Genomic DNA, 17,277 nt, shown 5'->3' on the forward strand with positions numbered 1-17,277 from the left:
TCACTGTCACTTCCTGTCTCGAGATTCCTTTCCGGGGAGCCACGTTGTCATAGGGAGTGGCGTTTCTGTTGCACCTTGTAAGGAAAGCTTTAAGCAAAGCAATTAATAAACTAGGGCCAAAGGCATCCGAGACACTCAGCAAAATCTTCCTGGACACGAATTATGTTGCAATGATAACGGCTAAAGAAATCTAAAGTGAAACAACACAAGCCACCAGCAGAGGGAACTCGCGCACCGCACATGACGCCCTCCTCCAGGGGACGTGACGGACAGCAGAGGACGGGAGCAAGGCCTTCCTGCTACCATTGTGTGGCCAACAGAGAGGTAACCGTAGCCCTCAAGCTAGATCGTAACAACCTTGGCACCCAAAGCAGGGCGAGCCCAACCAAGCTGTCTTGAGAAATCGGTGCCAACTTCCAACAGGAAAGCCAACTTGAGAAGAATACAAGTAACAACGCATATGTGGCCAGTGTCAATGACCCTCACCGTGCGCCGGGCCCTCCTGCAGGTAAGAAGCTGAGGCTCTGCGAGGTGGAAAGGCTTGCCCAAAGTCACTGAGCTAGCCCGCAAATCCAGGGCTCTTTACTAAGAGCTAGGATGGAAGAGCCCCACACATCTGGAACAGAGCCTGCTGCCTGGCGGACGCGCAATCAACACGCAGGAGAGAAATGATGGACGAAGCACGAAGAAAACCGCAGAATTAAGGTGCCGTGTATTTTTGAAAAGGAACGAAGAGAAAGAGGCTACCTTTATTGACTATCAAGGAAAACTGAAGTTAGGAAAGGCTGAGGCAGAAGGTTCCCCATATCATGAGAGAGGTTTTCATTGGGGTGCAGACCTGAAAAATTCGGGCCAAAAAAAGACAACTCTGAAACCAGGAGAGATGCTGGTGTCCTGGGTCAATAAGCCCAGCTCTGTGTAACTTCAGGAATGAAAATAACGGCTCTTTTTGAACTGGCAGGTCCCGTTTCTTACAACTCACCTTCTTTTGGTTAAAGTGGTTTGGTAATGACATCGAGACAGTCCTTGCCTCTAAGAATCCACAGATGTGCAGGCGCCAGGGTGGGCTCTTGAGTCATTCTCTTAGTTTCCAGGAGTGAAGGGAGAATGCCTGGGCTGACTTCCTCAGAGACCCTAGATTTACAAAATGCCAGCGACAATAGCAGGAGCCAGTCCCCAGCGGAAGAAGGTCTTACCCAGACGTCAAGCATGACTTTGCCCTGTTTCACTCTTGCTGAGTTCACGGAACAGGCCCCGTGGGGTCTGAAAGAAGAAACTTCCATCTGAGGATGGGCACTCCACCCCCAGCCCCTGCTGACTCCAACCTGAGTACCAGACAAAGGCAGAAAGGCCCAGAGTTTGCTAATCAAATCGGCTCTGCTTACTCTGATAGAAAGAAGCCTGTGGAATAAAGGCTTAGTCTCTGTTTTAGCTGAGCCACCTCTGCTCATCGATTTACCCTTGTTGCCCCTCGGGCAGGCTGCAGCACTTCCTGAATCCTCGGCTCTGCCGTGTTAACAGCAAACTGGATGTTAGCTACAAGCAGGGGGACATGGGGACATAAGTCACTGTCCTTACATGGGCATGTCAAGGCCTAGCCAGGCTGTGGGTCAACAGTCCCCTGGCAACTTGGAACAATACCCTGCCCAGGTTTTCTGACAAAAACCTGCTCCCTGCCTGGATATCAGAAAAAACAATGAGGGCCTAAGGGTATCAGAGAAGTTAGGAACTGGCATCTTGCCTTTCTGCTTCCGTGTAATGCAAAAGCTTGAGATCAAGAACAATAGAAATGTCCACAGATTTAAAAGCTATCAAGTCATCCTTTTTAATAGGTTAGAAAGTAGCTGTAGAGGAAAAGCTTGAGATCAAGAACAATAGAAATGTCCACAGATTTAAAAGCTATCAAGTCATCCTTTTTAATAGGTTAGAAAGTAGCTGTAGGTGAACAATTTCCCACATAGCTGCTCGTTGGATGAAGTATCTCAACTTAAACATCTTTCCGACTTTTTTTTAGCCCAAAGACTCATAATTTAAGGAGAACGCTGGTCACAGCACAACCTGGTTCGAGATGTAAGCTGCCTATCAGTGTTATCAGTGTTCATAACAGCATTATTTACAACAGCCAAAAGATGGAAAGAGCCCAAGTGTCCACTGACCGACGAATGGAATAGTCTTTGGCCCTAAAAAGAATTCTGACATATACTACGAGCCATGAAGACATAATGTCAGTGAAATAAACCAGCCGTAAAAGGACAAATATTGTAAGATTCCACTGACATGAGATACCTAGAGCGGTCAGGCTCATAGAAAACAGAAGGTAGAAAGGTGGCTGTCAGGGTCTGGGAGGAAAGGGAGAATGGGGAGTTCGTGTTTAATGGGTACAGAGTTTCAGTTCAGGAAGATAAAAGAAGTTCTACAGATGGATGGTGGTGATGGTTATAAAACAATGTCAAGGTACTTAATACCAGTGACTCGTCCACTTAAAAATGGTGAAGATGGTAAATTTCATGTTACGTATATTTTACCATGATAAAAATCTTTTCAAACTGTAAATGTGTCGTTTGACTGAGTTATTTTTGTAGCCAAATCTTCAAAAATCACCTTTCGGGGGGCACCAGTTCAACAAGGAAAACAAGGCTTAGCGACTGAGGGAATATTGGTCAAGACTCTAGAATACGGGAGAGAACTGCAGGCCTCCAGCTGTGAACCCTCACCTGGAGAAACGCAGTGCTCTGAAAAGCCAAGCCCGACGGAGCACATCCCAGTCTTTACAGCCGTGTCAACTTTTCCTTCTGGGAAACCGCGCACAGAAAACCTTCTGTGTTACTGGGACAGGAGCCTGGAAAGCAGAGTGCCCCACCTTTCTTCTGAAGTTCTGTTCTTTTCAATGTTCTCTTAATCCCTCTGGCATTTTTGTGAGTCAACTCACGTCCGCTGAGCCCCTGCTATGTGCTGGGTCCTCCCTCAGACGGTTACCACGCCCCTGGGCGCCCTGTGAGGTTAGCACTGTCAGCCCCCATCAGATGGGGCTTGAAGGGTGGTGACTTGCCGGATGTCCTACAGCTGTCCTACAGCTGAAAGAGCTAAGATTAAAATCTAGCTTTTCTGTCGGCTTCAGGGCTCCTTTGACAAGGTCGGCATCCCACCAGAGAGAAAAATTCAACTTACGGCTCGTCAGGACTTTCCCACTCCCCTTGTCACCAACTGTCTTTCACAAGAAGAGCAGGTGCAGATCTGCAGGAAGGACCACCACAGGGGCACACCCGGGGCAGCGGAGCCCACGATGGGTGTCACGGGGGAGGGTACCATCACTTAGATTTTTCCCTCCTAATCCTTTCCATCAAAGAGAGGCTGGAGAGCCACAAAACCAACACCGTGGAACCCGCACGCTAGACCCACAGAGACAAAGCCGTCAGCATGCCCGGGGCAGCTGGGCTCCCCGGGATGCAGGCAGTGTGGTGGTTTCCCATGCATTACTCAGCATGCATCGCCACCTATAGGACGACCAGCCTAAGGGAGGGTAGAGATGCTCCGAAGAGGTGACCCCCGCCTGCCCTGCAGAAGTGGGGGCTGCTGGCCCAGCCGCAGAGAAAGACGGTTTCCTACCTTTCAGGGTTTCCTGCAAGGTCTGCACGAAGCTAGCCCAGCAGTGGCTGTCACTGTGACTCTTGCTGGGGTTCTCACCCCCTGGGAGGGTCAGGGCTGCCAGGTGAAGGTTCACCAGGGTCAAGTCATGACTTCCCACCTGGCCAACAGGAAACAAATCATCAGGGACAGGCGGAGATGTTCTTCCTGCCTGTACCCGTTACCTCCGCCCCATGAATAGCTTCCTGCACGACACCGACAATGGGAAACGCACACAAGGCCAGCACCCCCTGGAGAGAAGGCAAGGCGGCCACCGGAAGAGTCCTCTGAGGCCCCTGCAGGACCGAGACCTGTCTTGTCCTATCGGTGTACCCCTTACATTTCACCCCCTACTCCTCCTTAGGGCCAGGAAAATTGGGCACATCTAGAAATGTCCAATTTTTGTAGCTTTTTTCCTTCTGAGCAGCTATGAGAGAGGAAGAGGCAGCTCTAGCAGCTGGTTAGCAGCTTCGTTAACAAAGACCTGGGGCTCTTCCCCACGGGGCCAGCCCGCCACCCCCTGCCAGGACCCGCTGACGGGCCCTACCGCCTTCCCCCCTCCCCCTCCCCATGTGTTCTCTTCCCTCCAGAGACCACTGCGCCCTGAGGTTTACTTTCACCTGATTTCAAACATGTGAAGAACGAAAGCTGCCTGAACCCTGGCGGCACACAGGCTATGCCCATCCTGTGTCCCCAGGGCAGGTGAGGAAGCGCAAAGTCGGGTCGGTCTCCCAAGCCCCGCAGCACTGCTCAGCTGCTCTGGGTTTGGCAACCCCGCCCTTCTGTTTGTCATGGCAACAAACACCAAACCCTACCAGGAAGTGGAGGTGCAGAGGGAGCCCCTGGGAAGTGGAGGCTACCAGTTTCGTTTTACAGATTGACCCCAGTTTGCCAAGGCCAGTGCCCAGCCGGGAGAGCTCCCGCTGCAGCTGTGGCTCTGACCCCGGGGGAACCACCGTAAGGCCGTGGGCGGGGAAAACCTGCCTGGAGAGAGAAGCCACGTCTCTGTCCCTACAACTTGCCTGGCCTAGGATGAGACACAAAGTAGAGGAGGCTACGTGCCTGTCTAGGGGATCGCTTCATTTAGAGGATCTGGGCCAGTAATTTGTGATCTGAAAGCATTTCTCTTTGGCCGTTAAAAACAGCCTGCCCCCTAGAGACACTGGCTGGTTCTGCCTGTTGCCTTGCTTGGCCAAAGCCAGTACAGTCACTTTACATAGAAAAGGGACCCAGGGAAGAGGTACCTAGCTGATTTATGCATCAGTACCATAAGCACAACACGCAGACACCCCCGGGCGTGTGTGTGCACACGGAACGCCAGCATCTCTGCAAGCACAGGTGCGAGGCGGGATGAGCTTGGGCTAGACCTCAACCAGAGTCACCACAGCCCCCAGCATATGGGCTGCCCCAGCCCCGTGCCACCAGGGAGAGACCGTGCTGAGGTCTGTGGCAACTCTCAGGCTCCAGAACTGCTCTGGAGCATAGAGAACCCAGACACCCTGCAGGTGGCTTGCTGGGGACCACTCCTGCCTGACCCTGTCACTTCACGGGGTTAAGGCCAGCTGCTGACTTGGTGATCTGTTTAGGCTGCTGCCTTCTCCTCCTTCCTGCTGCCCAGCTTCTGACTGTTTGCTGTGCCTTAATACTTCCCAGAGGCGTCCAGGGCAACCAAAGAGGCAGCTCAGTCTGCTTGCTGCTCCCGGGTCTGGTGAGACAGGGCTCATCTGGAGGTGTCAGTTACAGGGCTGCCCTCACCCCACCGCCCAGAAGCTTCTTCTGAGCTCCTTCCAAACCCAAATGACCTCTCGAGGGTCCCCCCTCTCCCTGGTAAGAGAAGGGGGGTCCTCAGAGCAGTTCTGCTGCCCTCTAATCCAACAATTCCCAAAGGCCCAGCATCCTTAACCAGCGCAGGGAGAATGGAAGAAGCACTGGAGGTGCTTTTGAAAACCAGACATTCTGTGTGTCTGGGGCAGGGTACAGGAAACGCTGATTTTAAGAAAATCTCTCCAGGTGATTCTGCTGTTTATCAGGTTTGAAAGGCAACCACCTGATCTCCTTCCTGCCCAGATGTCAAAGTTAGCAGAGCTAGAGTTCCCCCAGATCCCTTTCATTCCTGCTCTGGACAAGTTCCCAGCCAAGGGAACCCCAAGAGTGCATGCTGACCCAGCCCTGAGAGAGAAGAAAACCAAAGCATAAAGATGAGCTTCTCTGGCTCCCAGTTCAAAAGGGGACTTTTTTCCTTTTTAGAAGGAGTGGCCCTTCACGGCAACATGAGCAAGCGGTACCTTGAACCTCACGAGGTACGGGCTGGGGCCTGTGGGCTTCCCGTGCCCATTGCCAGGCGAGCTCTCCTGCCAGGTGGCATCTCTCAGTTCCACCCCAGCCGCGGTGTCCCACAGGAACCCTGCAAACCCAGCGCCCTGCGGGAGAAGATGAGGCGTTAGTGTGCAGAGGGGTCTGTCTGGTGGTGGGGCTCAGCCCGGAGCTGGGGAAGCGGCAGGTGAGGCCAGGAGGAGACGAGGGGGGGAAGCAGCAGGCTCTACACCGGGTCCTGGGGTTACCTGCCTAAGGCCTGTTTCTGAGACAAAAGCACATCTAAAAGCCACGGCATGTTCCTCCCTGTTCCCCCGCCAAATTTCCCGGACAGGCAATTTCAGAGAGTTGCACATACAGCCGGGGTGCCGGGGCTCTACTTTTGGGGGGATTGGGTGCAGCCCAGACTAGGCATGGAGTTATCTTTTTTTTTTTTTGCGGTACGCGGGCCTCTCACTGTTGTGGCCTCTCCCGTTGCGGAGCACAGGCTCCGGACGCGCAGGCTCAGCGGCCACGGCTCACGGACCCAGCCGCTCCGCGGCATGTGGGATCTTCCCGGACCGGGGCACGAACCTGTGTCCCCTGAATCGGCAGGCGGACTCTCAACCACTGCGCCACCAGGGAAGCCCCCTGGAGTTATCTTTTTAATCATCTCCTCCCATGAGGTAGCCACTCACACGCCCATCTGTCAGATGAAGACTCAGCTGCTCAGAGAGGTTAAGTAACTCCCCCGAAACCCCACAGCTGGTACATGGCAATGCTGAGGGTCAAATATAAGACTCCAAGGGGTGGTTTTGCTTACTGATTAGTTGCTGCTGATAACAACTGGGGCCTGGCACCTAGCAGAAGCTCAAAAAATATTTGCTGGATGAAGAGACATCAGGGCTACCAGTCCCAGTGGTTTAGAACTGGTCAAAGGCCCTCCTCAGGCTTGCGGGGCTGCACACAGGGGTGTGAAGCCCCGGTGCAGGGCACTGAGAAGGCCGGTGAGTGGGGCGGATGGATGGGGGTGGTGTCGGCAGGGTCAAGGGCTTGGGGCTAAATAAACCCCTGCACCTCTGGCCATCAGAGGGGCCGCTCTGAACCTGCCTGCGTCGTGCTGCTGTCACCAGGTGGCTTGTGGAAAGAGAAAAGAACCCCCTGCCCCGATCCCAGCTGCTGGAGGCTCTGCTGCCCGGGTGGGATCAGCAGTGTCATCCGAGGGGCCGGCGATGCTCTTGGGAAAGGAGAAGTGACTTTGCACATCCTGAGTGGCCTCTGCTGAGTCCCCAAGTTCAGCTCAGGTCCCGGCCACACGTGTGCTGAAGAGGGGGGAAGGAAGGAACAGTGTCCTGTGTGCCGTGCATTTTCTATTTTTAAATGACTTGCCCACCCCGGTGAACGAGTGCTAGTTTAAGAGTGAGAAGACCTGGGTCTCATCCCCTCGAATCACTCAGTCCTGGGACCTCGGGCGAGCCACTCTGGTTTTCTAAACCTGTTTCCTCAGGCGTAAAGTGAGGGAAAAGCATTTGCCCTGTGGGCTTCAGGGGGCTGTCCCCCCATTTACTGTTTCCCAAGCAGTGGTGTCAGAGTAACCTCCCTAAAGTACTGCTCACGTCCCCTCTGCTTAAAATCCTTCAGTGGCTCCGCGGCCCACTGCCCTCTGAGCCCTCCGGGTGGGCACCTCCCTGCTCAGTGCTGCCTTTCATGCCTGTTCACCTATGTTCCCGGCAAGCCTGGGCCTTTCTGGCCTCACAAGGCTGTGCAGGCTGCACTTTCCACTGCTGGTTCCTTATACCCTCGGCAACAACTGGCTAAACTGGACCAGCTGCAGCCTGCGACGGGTACCAGCTCCCAGTACACCTGCCTGCCGCCTCGTGTGTACCCTGCCAGGCGCTGGCTTATGTCTGTCAATCAAGCATTCAGTGCACATTATCTTATAAAATCCTAGAGCCACCCTGTGAGTTGAGGAAGGGGCTGCTGCTCCCATTTTACAGATGAAGGAATTGAGGCTGAGAGATCTGAGTGGCAGCCACACGCTGTTCTCCAATGGCCTTGACACCTGACCTGGAGTAGGGTTACCTGGCCTGTCCCTCCAACAGCCTCCGTCAGGCTCAGTCAAGCCCCTGGGCAGGGCTGGGTCACTGGGTCTATTTTTCTCACCATGAATGTCTGGCATATAACTGCCTGGCACATAGTAACCTTTTCAACGATTTGCTGAACAGATGAAAAAAGAGTGTTAAGTGGACCGTAAGAGCCCTGTGAACCTACATATTTGTGTAAAGTGCTATTAAAAAAAAAGTGGGCTTCCCTGGTGGCGCAGTGGTTGAGAGTCTGCCTGCCGATGCAGGGGACATGGGTTCGTGCCCCGGTCCAGGAAGATCCCACATGCCATGGAGCAGCTGGGCCCGTGAGCCATGGTTGCTGAGCCTGCACGTCCGGAGCCTGTGCTCCGCAACGGGAGAGGCCACAACAGTGAGAGGCCCGCGTACCGCAAAAAAAAAAAAAAAAGCAAGGTGGTATCAGAACTATTTCTACGTGGACTGAGAAGGGACGGCTATGAGCTGGAGTGGTAAAGACCAGATACCTTCCAATTTGGCCGTATTTCCAGCCTCCTTGTGAATGTACGCTGGCTGTTACCTGCAGGAACCACTTACACCCCAAAACCCAGAGAAGTAAGATTTACATCACACTTTAAAGTAGTAGCTAAAGAGAGAGCTTATTGTCAAGAAGTGACTGGATAGTTTTAATCCAGTAAACATTTATAAGTTAAAAGCCCCAAATCTCAAATATCACTCAGATGAGTACAATTTATATGTTTATAAGCATATTAGGTATCCTAGAGATAAAAAATATAACATCTGCATTTATGGGAAAATTATGTAATGATATAATCCACTCATAATTAAGTATCAGGAGTCTTTTTTAAAAAATCTAAAACTCCACTGATATTGAATATTTCCAGTGAGTAAAAACTGCTCTTGAATATCATAGGTAGGAGTGAAAATGTACACATTACAGAGATTTACCCAAACCCATATGGGCAATACTAATGAAAGAAAATTCAGAATTAAAATCTGCTGAAATCTTCCACAGAGCATCTCCATATGCACAATTCCTACCACTGAAAGCAAACACTTCACGTATGAATTAAGTGAATCTGAAGTTTTCAGTCAATGAACAATGGGCTCTCCACAAACTTGGCAGAAGCTAGAACTGTGGAGGAGGGATTAGGAGCACAAAGGACAGAAATGCCCCATTTGCTGCCTTGGCTCCAGACAGGATTTCTCCTTTCCTCCCAACACCCAAACTCCCATTTCCGAATGGGCGGCAGTGCATTCCTGATCCAAACAGGAAAGGAGAACCAGGGCATTTTGAAACAAATGGCCCAGAGCTAAAAAATGGGCAGAAATACAAAATTACATCAACGATGTTGGCAAAGGAAAATAATTTTAAATGTCTGTGATCAGGGGAAAAGGAAATGGAAAGGAAAGCCCAGTTCTGCAGATGAGGGCGTACCTTCTGGAGCTGAGTCGTGGGCTTCTCCGAAACAACGGCCTTCCAGCATCCTCGGGGCCCCTTCCACTTGCGGATGTTGGGCAGGATTGGCTGGTTTAGCTCCGTACAGAACTGTAAAGACAGAGCACAAGTCAGTATGTGTTCCCGCCTAAAGCCGTTCCCGCTGCAGGCGGCCCGAGGAGCCGGAAAATGTGTGATCCTGACTCATCCGCCTGATTCAGACACTTGTCAGACTTCAGCCCTGTGTTCTCAGAAACCGGGGTTTGCGAAGACCTGGATGGCAAAACAAGTGCCACAAATTAAAAAGCAAACTGTCTACCCGTGAAATACATAATTATCACTGGGGGACTCAGCTCACAGCAATCGATTCTCTTTGTAGCATTTTACCACAAATAGTTCAAAACAAGTTGTCAGAATCCTTTTAATCCCTGTAAAACCAGTGGTTAAGGTCCCAGAAGGCTCTAGATAGGTATCAAATGAAGAGGAAAAAAGATGAATACATGGTGTCTTGTTTTCCCACCGCTTATATTAGAGGCGCAAAAACTGACCCCCAGAGTGTAGTCAATAGTGAAATAACTTTGTGTGGTGACAAATGGTAACTAGACTTAATGTAATGGTTGTTTCATAAGGTATAAACATGTCAAATCACTATGTTGTATATCTGAGACTAATATAATATTGTAAGTCAATTATACTTCAATTAAAAAAACACCAACTGGCCCCCCCCCCACCTTCACCGTGCACCACTATATTGTTCACCTTGGTTTTCCTCTGAGAAGAAAGCCCTCCTGTCGAGGATGGTAACTACGCCCCATGTGTGTTTGTAGGGTGAGCTTCTTTTTGTTTATGTGTGTTCCACCAGTACAGTACCGTAAGGCGACTTTATCATCAAGGCAAAATAAAATTGCACAGACAAAGTAAAATGAGGAGTTGAAAAACTACGGGCTTCAGAGTGTGTGGACCGGTTCCTCTAACTCATGACTCAAACACAACCCCACCTCTTAGGGCTGGTTCTTTTGAGTCGACCCCAGAATTTGTCAGATTTGGGCTCATCTCATTTGAGATTCTCTGACAGCTGGTACTGCCCCTTCCCAGTGACACCCTCCTGTCCCTTTGCTTCAGGACCTTGGACCACCCCACTCATCTCTTTCTCTGCCCGCCCTACAAGCCAATCTCTTGGCTCCCTTCTGGAGGCATCATTGCTTTTTTTTTTTTTTTTTTCGGTACGCGGGCCTCTCACTGTTGTGGCCTCTCCCGTTGCGGAGCACAGACTCCGGACACGCAGGCTCAGCGGCCATGGCTCACGGACGCAGCCGCTCTGCGGCATGTGGGATCTTCCCGGACCGGGGCACGAACCCATGTCCCCTGCATCGGCAGGCGGACTCTCAACCACTGCGCCACCAGGGAAGCCCCATTGCTATCTCTTTAATCAACTGCCCTGGACTAATCTCACTCAGCCCCACAGCTTCAGCTTATACCTCTATCCCAAAGGCCCCCAAATCCATACCTGCAGCTCAGATTCCTCTCTCGAGTTTTGAATTGTATTTCAACTTCCTTTTTAACATTCCCATCTGAAGGTTTCCATAGAAGTACACACCCAGCAGGTCCCAAAGGAACATGCCGTTCCCCTCCCCCCCATGCCCATCTCAGTTCCTGGCATTTGCATCCTTCCAGCTGCTCTGCCTCTTCCCTCTCCTCCCACATGCCAGCGCTCACCAGGCCCCACCCTGCGTCACGTGTGTCTGGAGTGTCCTCTTTCTGTTCTCCAGCACCACTGTTGTGGCCCGTTTTCAGAACCCATTTTCTCTCACCTGGGTCACTGGCGTAGCTTGTAGAGGTCTCCCTGCCTCTCTGTCATTCGATCACCTACCATCCGTCCACTGGGTAACCCGTGACGTCTATGCTGACGTACCACCCCTGTGGTTCTCAAAGTGTTGTCTGGGGCCCAGGAACAACAGCATTACCTGGGAACTTGTTAGAAATTCTCTGGCCCCATCCGAGACCTACTGTATCGGAAACTCTAGGGTGAGGCCCGGCGACCTGTGTTTTAACAAGCCCTCTGATGCCTGCGAAGGTCTGAGAACCACTGCAGCTGCCACATCCTCCCTAAGCATCCGCCCCAGATTTAGGTGGTGCTGTGGGCACACAGCCGTCAGCTGGCAGCCCCCTCTGGGAATGCCTCAGCTGCAGACAGCTGCACTCGTGCCCTTCCTGGGAGGCTCACATCCAATGGCTGAGAGATGCCAGGGTCTAAGGGCCTGTTCTCTGCTCTCCCATTGCTCATGCTGCAAGAGGGAAGACGAGGCATAAGCAAGTACTCAGCCAGTCATTGCCATAGTGACAAGCGCTATGGAGAAAATGAGACCAGGCAAGGATGGAGCCTGCTGGGAGGGCTTCTCTAGATGGTTACTGTTCTAGGAGTCATGCTGCTTTGACAGTTATGTGTTTATGGGCCTACCTCTCCCCAGCGGTGGACACCATAAGGGCAGGGACTGTCCCCAAGTCACCTTTATAAAATCCACCTGACACAGAGCATGGCGCCCAGTGACGCTCTGCTGGTGAACCAGGAAACTCCAAGGAAGACCACAGTCCTCAAATCCATGTATGATAAACAAAAGGAGGAATTTCTTCTTGAAGCTAATTATTTAAATAATTGCCTCAATTTTAACCTGACTTTGAGTTTGCCTGGGAAGTGTTCTCTCTGGGATTTGGTCATCAGTGACTTTTATCCATTCCTCTTTCAACACTGCCACGGACGGTGTTATTCCCGATGGGGGGCTTTTGCCTCGGATGAATCCCCATGGCCAGATGGTCCTGGCTGGTAGCCATCCTCGGGTAGGAAATGAAGCACTTGGGAAAATGCTGGTGGAATTTATCGACTCTAATTTTAGGGATCCAGCAGGAAATGCACTTCCAGAGGGTCCGATCTCCTGCCAGGCGATCATTTACGTGCTGAGCGCTCATTAGAGCCGAATCCAAGAATCATTAGAAAGGAGAGCAGCTCTCCACTGCCCATCTGGTGCCTCACTGCTCTCCACGCAGGGGGTCCCGAACCTGGCTGCTCGCCCGAATCTCTGAGGATGCCCCCTGGGAAGCTCCAGTTTTAAAAAGCCCCCGAGGTGATTAGCCAATCAGCTACATTGGAGAGCCCGGGCTTCTGGGGTCAGGCTGTGCTGGGAAGAGTGATCTGCAGGCAGCCAGAAAGCTCATCTCTCCTGACCCTCACAGGACCTTCAGACACCTGAAGACAGGTGAATCTCCCATTCACGCCCCAAACGCCAGCCCAGCTTAAACATTCCCGCTGCTGGCAATGCCACTTGGAAGGGAGGGGTCAGAACGGTGAGGAGGTGGCACAGGCTGGCACTGCTTTCCATGCACACCGCTCTCAAAGATGTGCCAGTTAGCCCAAGTGTGATCATCAGTATCCCCTGGGAACCTAAAATGCTACTGGATTAGAGTCTCTGGGTGGGGCCTGGCAATCTGCATTTTAACAGCCCCTCCAGGTGACTCTGACTCAAGTTTAAAGTTGGTGTTATTAAATGAAGGAAAGACACTCTCCTCTTTGTTTTATATTTAAAAGCCTTTCCGTCACAGGTAAACTCTGGGAGACAAGGAACCATGATTCCTGAACCCTAAGGGCCGCCTGTACTTTGTACCTCTGAAGTCTCTTGGCCCACAGAATAGATGACTCCTCCCTCTACCCTCTTCTTCAGTATTTATTATGTTATTAGGGATGAGAAATAATATAAGGGACCAGGCAGAACAGTGTTTACGGCTGAAAGCATTCTATGCTCCAATCTTCATGATCAGCATTAGGTAAGGGGTAGGTATTTTCTTCTATTTCTAGGACTGAAAAAAGTACTGCCAGCTCGTTAACTTAGCTGACTGTCTGCACTAACAGCTTGCAGCAAGCCTAAGGAGGGGGGCACCTTTAAATTCTTGCTACTCAGAAAGTGGTCCGTGGACCAGTAGCATGAACATCACCTGGGAGTCTGTTAGAAATGCAAGCTCTCAGGCCCATCTCACATCTAGCGCATCGGAATCTGCACTTTCACAGGATCCCACGGTGATTCACAAGCTCGGCAAGCTCTGAGCACCCTGCTCCAGAGCGCCTCCTCTTCTGTACACACCACCCCTATTATCCGCCCCGCCGCCGACAGTCCACATCCTACCAGTTATTCGGGAGTGAGGTGCAACCCAGAAGGATTACGCCCAAACGTAGGTGAGTTTACCTTCAAGATTGCACAGCTGACAGAGGTTGCCGGGGGGTGGGGTGTGTGTGTGTATGAACTGAGGTCTGTCTCCTGACCTGCCACCTCCTGGCCAGAACAGGTGAACAGGTGGGGCCGGGCAGGCAGCAAGGCGTGTGGCCAACCGGCCTTTACCAATCCTTAGATCCCATCTCCCAAAAATTTCAAAGGAAAACAAAAGCATCCTCTGAGAGCCCTCAACCTGAACCCTGCCTTAAGCTGATTTTTGGTTTTGTTTTTGTTAAGAACGGCTGCTTCTCAACTTTTCTGCTTCGCCCGCATACCAGAAGGGAGAAATGATACTCGTAAGGAAAAGTGGCTCACCAGGGCAGAAAGGGTGGAAATGGAGGGAGAAGGTGAGTGTGATTGGAAAAAAGCCTCCCAGGTAACTGTGATCTATGCAGCCCCAACAGGAGTCCTCCTACCTGCCACTGCTGTTTCTAAAGCCCCATTGTCTGCCTCCGTCAGAACTACTCCGCCTCTTATTTTCAACCGCAGATTTGCCCACCTTACTGAATCAGTATCTCTGAGGTTAGAGCCAAGGTATGCACTTCTGACAAGTTCCCCAAACAATTTTTTTTTTTTTTTTTTGCGGTACGCGGGCCTCTCACTGCTGTGGCCTCTCCCGTTGCGGAGCACAGGCTCCGGATGCGCAGACTCAGCGGCCATGGCTCACGGGCCCAGTCGCTCCGCGGCATGTGGGATCCTCCCGGACCGGGGCACGAACCCGTGTCCCCTGCATCGGCAGGCGGACTCTCAACCACTGCGCCACCAGGGAAGCCCCCCCAAGCAATTTTAAACCAAAGTTTTAGAAGCTTAGACAACTGTTGCTTTAGAACTCGGCCTTCGCATTTTTAACACCTGTGGTCGGGAAAGACAGCTTTTACTGTTCAAAACAAATAAATACCATTTCAGCTCTCCCACCCTGCCCAGTGGAAGCATCTGACCGAGGCCCTTTGCAGATCACCCCGTAGGATAACACATAGAGGGAGCCTGGCCACCGTACGGCAAAAAGCGTGCAACAGATATTTACTGAATGAATAAATCAAAGGCGTATCTCTGGGGGAATCCACCTTATGGCTTCTCTCTCCCAGGATAAGTTACAAGAACCCCCATGGGCTGGACTTGTTTCTCGAGCTTCAGATCAAGTAGGGGTGATGTCACCATCCTTTAGCACCTGTCCCACAACCTGCTGGTCAGATGGCAGAACTTGATCGTCAAGGCCAAATCCACCCCACCCTTCACCTTGGCAATAAGGCGCCTCAAGACAGACATTTAAACTCCAATCTCCAAGTTGTCCAAGGCACCGGCATTCAGGAACGTCAGGTCCTAAAAGTCAAGATTCCTTTGGCTACACTTAGAATGTGATGCACGTCGGGTCTGCCTGGATCACTGGACTCTTTTCATCTCTGCAGTGACAAAAGGTTCCAAGGCTTGACACAACTGATTTTTGCTTGTGGACCTTTGGACTTTGTTTCTTCCCTTCTACCCTTCCCCCTTCCTGAAATGAATACTCCTTAGTTCATCTGGTCCTGATTGGAAAATAACAATAGGAAAGGTGTTCCAACCTCACTCAGTGGCGTGTCCAGGCACCGCCAAGCTCAGCGGTCCCTTCATCTTCCGCATCCAGTTAAGGTGAAAGGAAACCTGAGGCTCTGTGTGCTGGTTATAAAGACATCCTGCTTAGTGCTGACTGCACAGTCAGCTGGAGACAGAATGTCAGAGTACGGGCAGGCGAAACGCAAACTCCAAAGGGCTACCCTTATCCCGCTTCCTGGACGGTGGGGGGAGTTGGGGGGTAGGGAGGGTATGTTTTCACTTGGAATCCTCTGGGTCAAATTTCCGGATGAAGTTGCTTCCCTGAGTTGGCTATTTCGCTTGCTTTCCTGATTCTGGAGGTGACTTCTCTTTGAGTCTGGAGGTGACTTTTCCGCTTGTCAACCACCAATTCCCTCTGTGCACTCAGCTCTTGGAAACACAGTGTACTGTGGTGGATGGAGAGGCACAGGTGCCTTAAAAAGATAAACTTCCATCATAAAAGAAAGCAGCCCTGTATTAAGTCAGGCGAGGTCAAAAGACTCGACAGAGCATATACCACAGACAACATTTTGTGAAATGTTAATAGTAAGCAAGGGCTCATCTTTGCCAGGATGGTCAACCACACCTATGTTATAGCCAACATTAGGAGCCAGCACATCTCTGGGTACCTGGCAGTGATCACGTGGAGAGTGAAACCAAGGAATGGGTAGGGGCACTAAAAACGTCAACACACTCTCAGAAGAACACTGGGCAGTGCAAAAGCCCAGTTACGCCTGGAGCAGTATTAATCATGTTTGGCCTTTGGACTGTAACAAATAAGCTTATTACAAAGTTTTCCGGGCATATTTAGACTTTAAGATGTTGATATTTTGTAAGGCCGTATTGCCTACGGGGCAGCAATACACTCAAGTTACTTTGCTCTTTCCTTCTAAGCGCTAAGTGCCTTAACGGTTCTTAGGCGTCTTAAAGGCCCTGGTCCACCACTCCCCAGAGCAGGGCACACACACAAAATGTACCACGGACATAGGGCAAAAGTGAAGAGTCTTTCACTCGCCTTTCTCCCCCAATCTGTATGGAAGAGAAAGAGATTGTTCTCACAGAGCCAGGATGAGGTGTAGTCACCTTTGCTCAAATGCAAACACAGGAACGTATCCCAGAGGGGAGACAGGCGCAAGGTGGGACAGAGAGCCGTGTGTTTGGGGCTCCAGGGCCGCTTTGAGCCCCTCACACAACACTGCTGCAGCACTGCTTCTAAAAGCCTTTCCCAGAGGCCCTGGAGTCCATGGAGGGAGAGAGGGAAGCCATTCCTCTGCCCCTTGGAGGCTCACTGAAAAACTATCATTTTCTAATATTGAGAGAAAGAACTGGGCTTGATTCCTTGTAGCTTTGGAAGTGTCCTCAGAGGGCCACTTTCAGGGGCTGGAAGAAGGGGAGCTTGGAGGAGCTCGGGACCCCAGGCACCCCTGGCATTTGACCTCTTTGGGTCTCTATCTCCCCATCTGTAAAGTGAAGGGATGGGAGGAGATGACTCCCCCGCCCACCAAGGGTACTTCCAAGTTCCAACACAGCATGATTCCAGAACACTAGGAGGAGAGGGTAGAGGAGAGAGGGAAAGGCAGGGGGGTGGGGGGAGAGAAGTATAAAACTGGGAGAGAAAATACAGGATTCTCAGAAACATGAACACTCCTTTCTCCCTCTTTCTCTGTGATAATTGCCACATGAACTCCATAAAGAAGCTGACTGCGCCACACACAGGGCATTGGGTTAACTTTCCAAAGGCTTTCTCCCCAACGCGGAGAATGGATTCCACTCTTCCAAAAACCAGCCTCAGCTTTCCTTAACATGCCCTAAGCCCCATCTGAAGACTCCTTGCTGAAGTGCCTAAAATAAGAGCTTACTTTTAATAGGTGGCAATTCTAATAGGTTAAGTTTGGGTAAATCCAGCAATAGTAAGAAAACATAGGTGGCCAATGATCACCGGCCAAGTTAGCTTCTGAACCCTGTGAGAGAGACAGAGCCAGAGGCAGGAGGAAGGGCGAGGGAAGGGAACCAG

General features: G+C 51.3%; 1 protein-coding gene across 2 annotated transcripts in view; it reads right to left on the bottom strand.

The window, feature by feature from the left end:
* The window catches only part of EEPD1 (endonuclease/exonuclease/phosphatase family domain containing 1), a 117,113-nt gene that overhangs the window by 3,557 nt on the left and 96,279 nt on the right, over nt 1–17,277 (bottom strand). For both annotated transcript variants that reach the window (XM_082662406.1, XM_082662407.1), the window contains 3 exons: nt 9,436–9,546; nt 5,910–6,044; nt 3,607–3,745 (listed from right to left, as the gene is read on the bottom strand). In XM_082662406.1, coding sequence (XP_082518532.1) covers nt 3,607–3,745; nt 5,910–6,044; nt 9,436–9,546 — 385 coding nt within the window. The remainder of the gene's footprint in view (nt 1–3,606; nt 3,746–5,909; nt 6,045–9,435; nt 9,547–17,277) is intronic.

This window comes from Grampus griseus, assembly GCF_964374135.1.
Source record: "Grampus griseus genome assembly, chromosome: 9".
Lineage (NCBI taxonomy): Eukaryota > Metazoa > Chordata > Mammalia > Artiodactyla > Delphinidae > Grampus > Grampus griseus.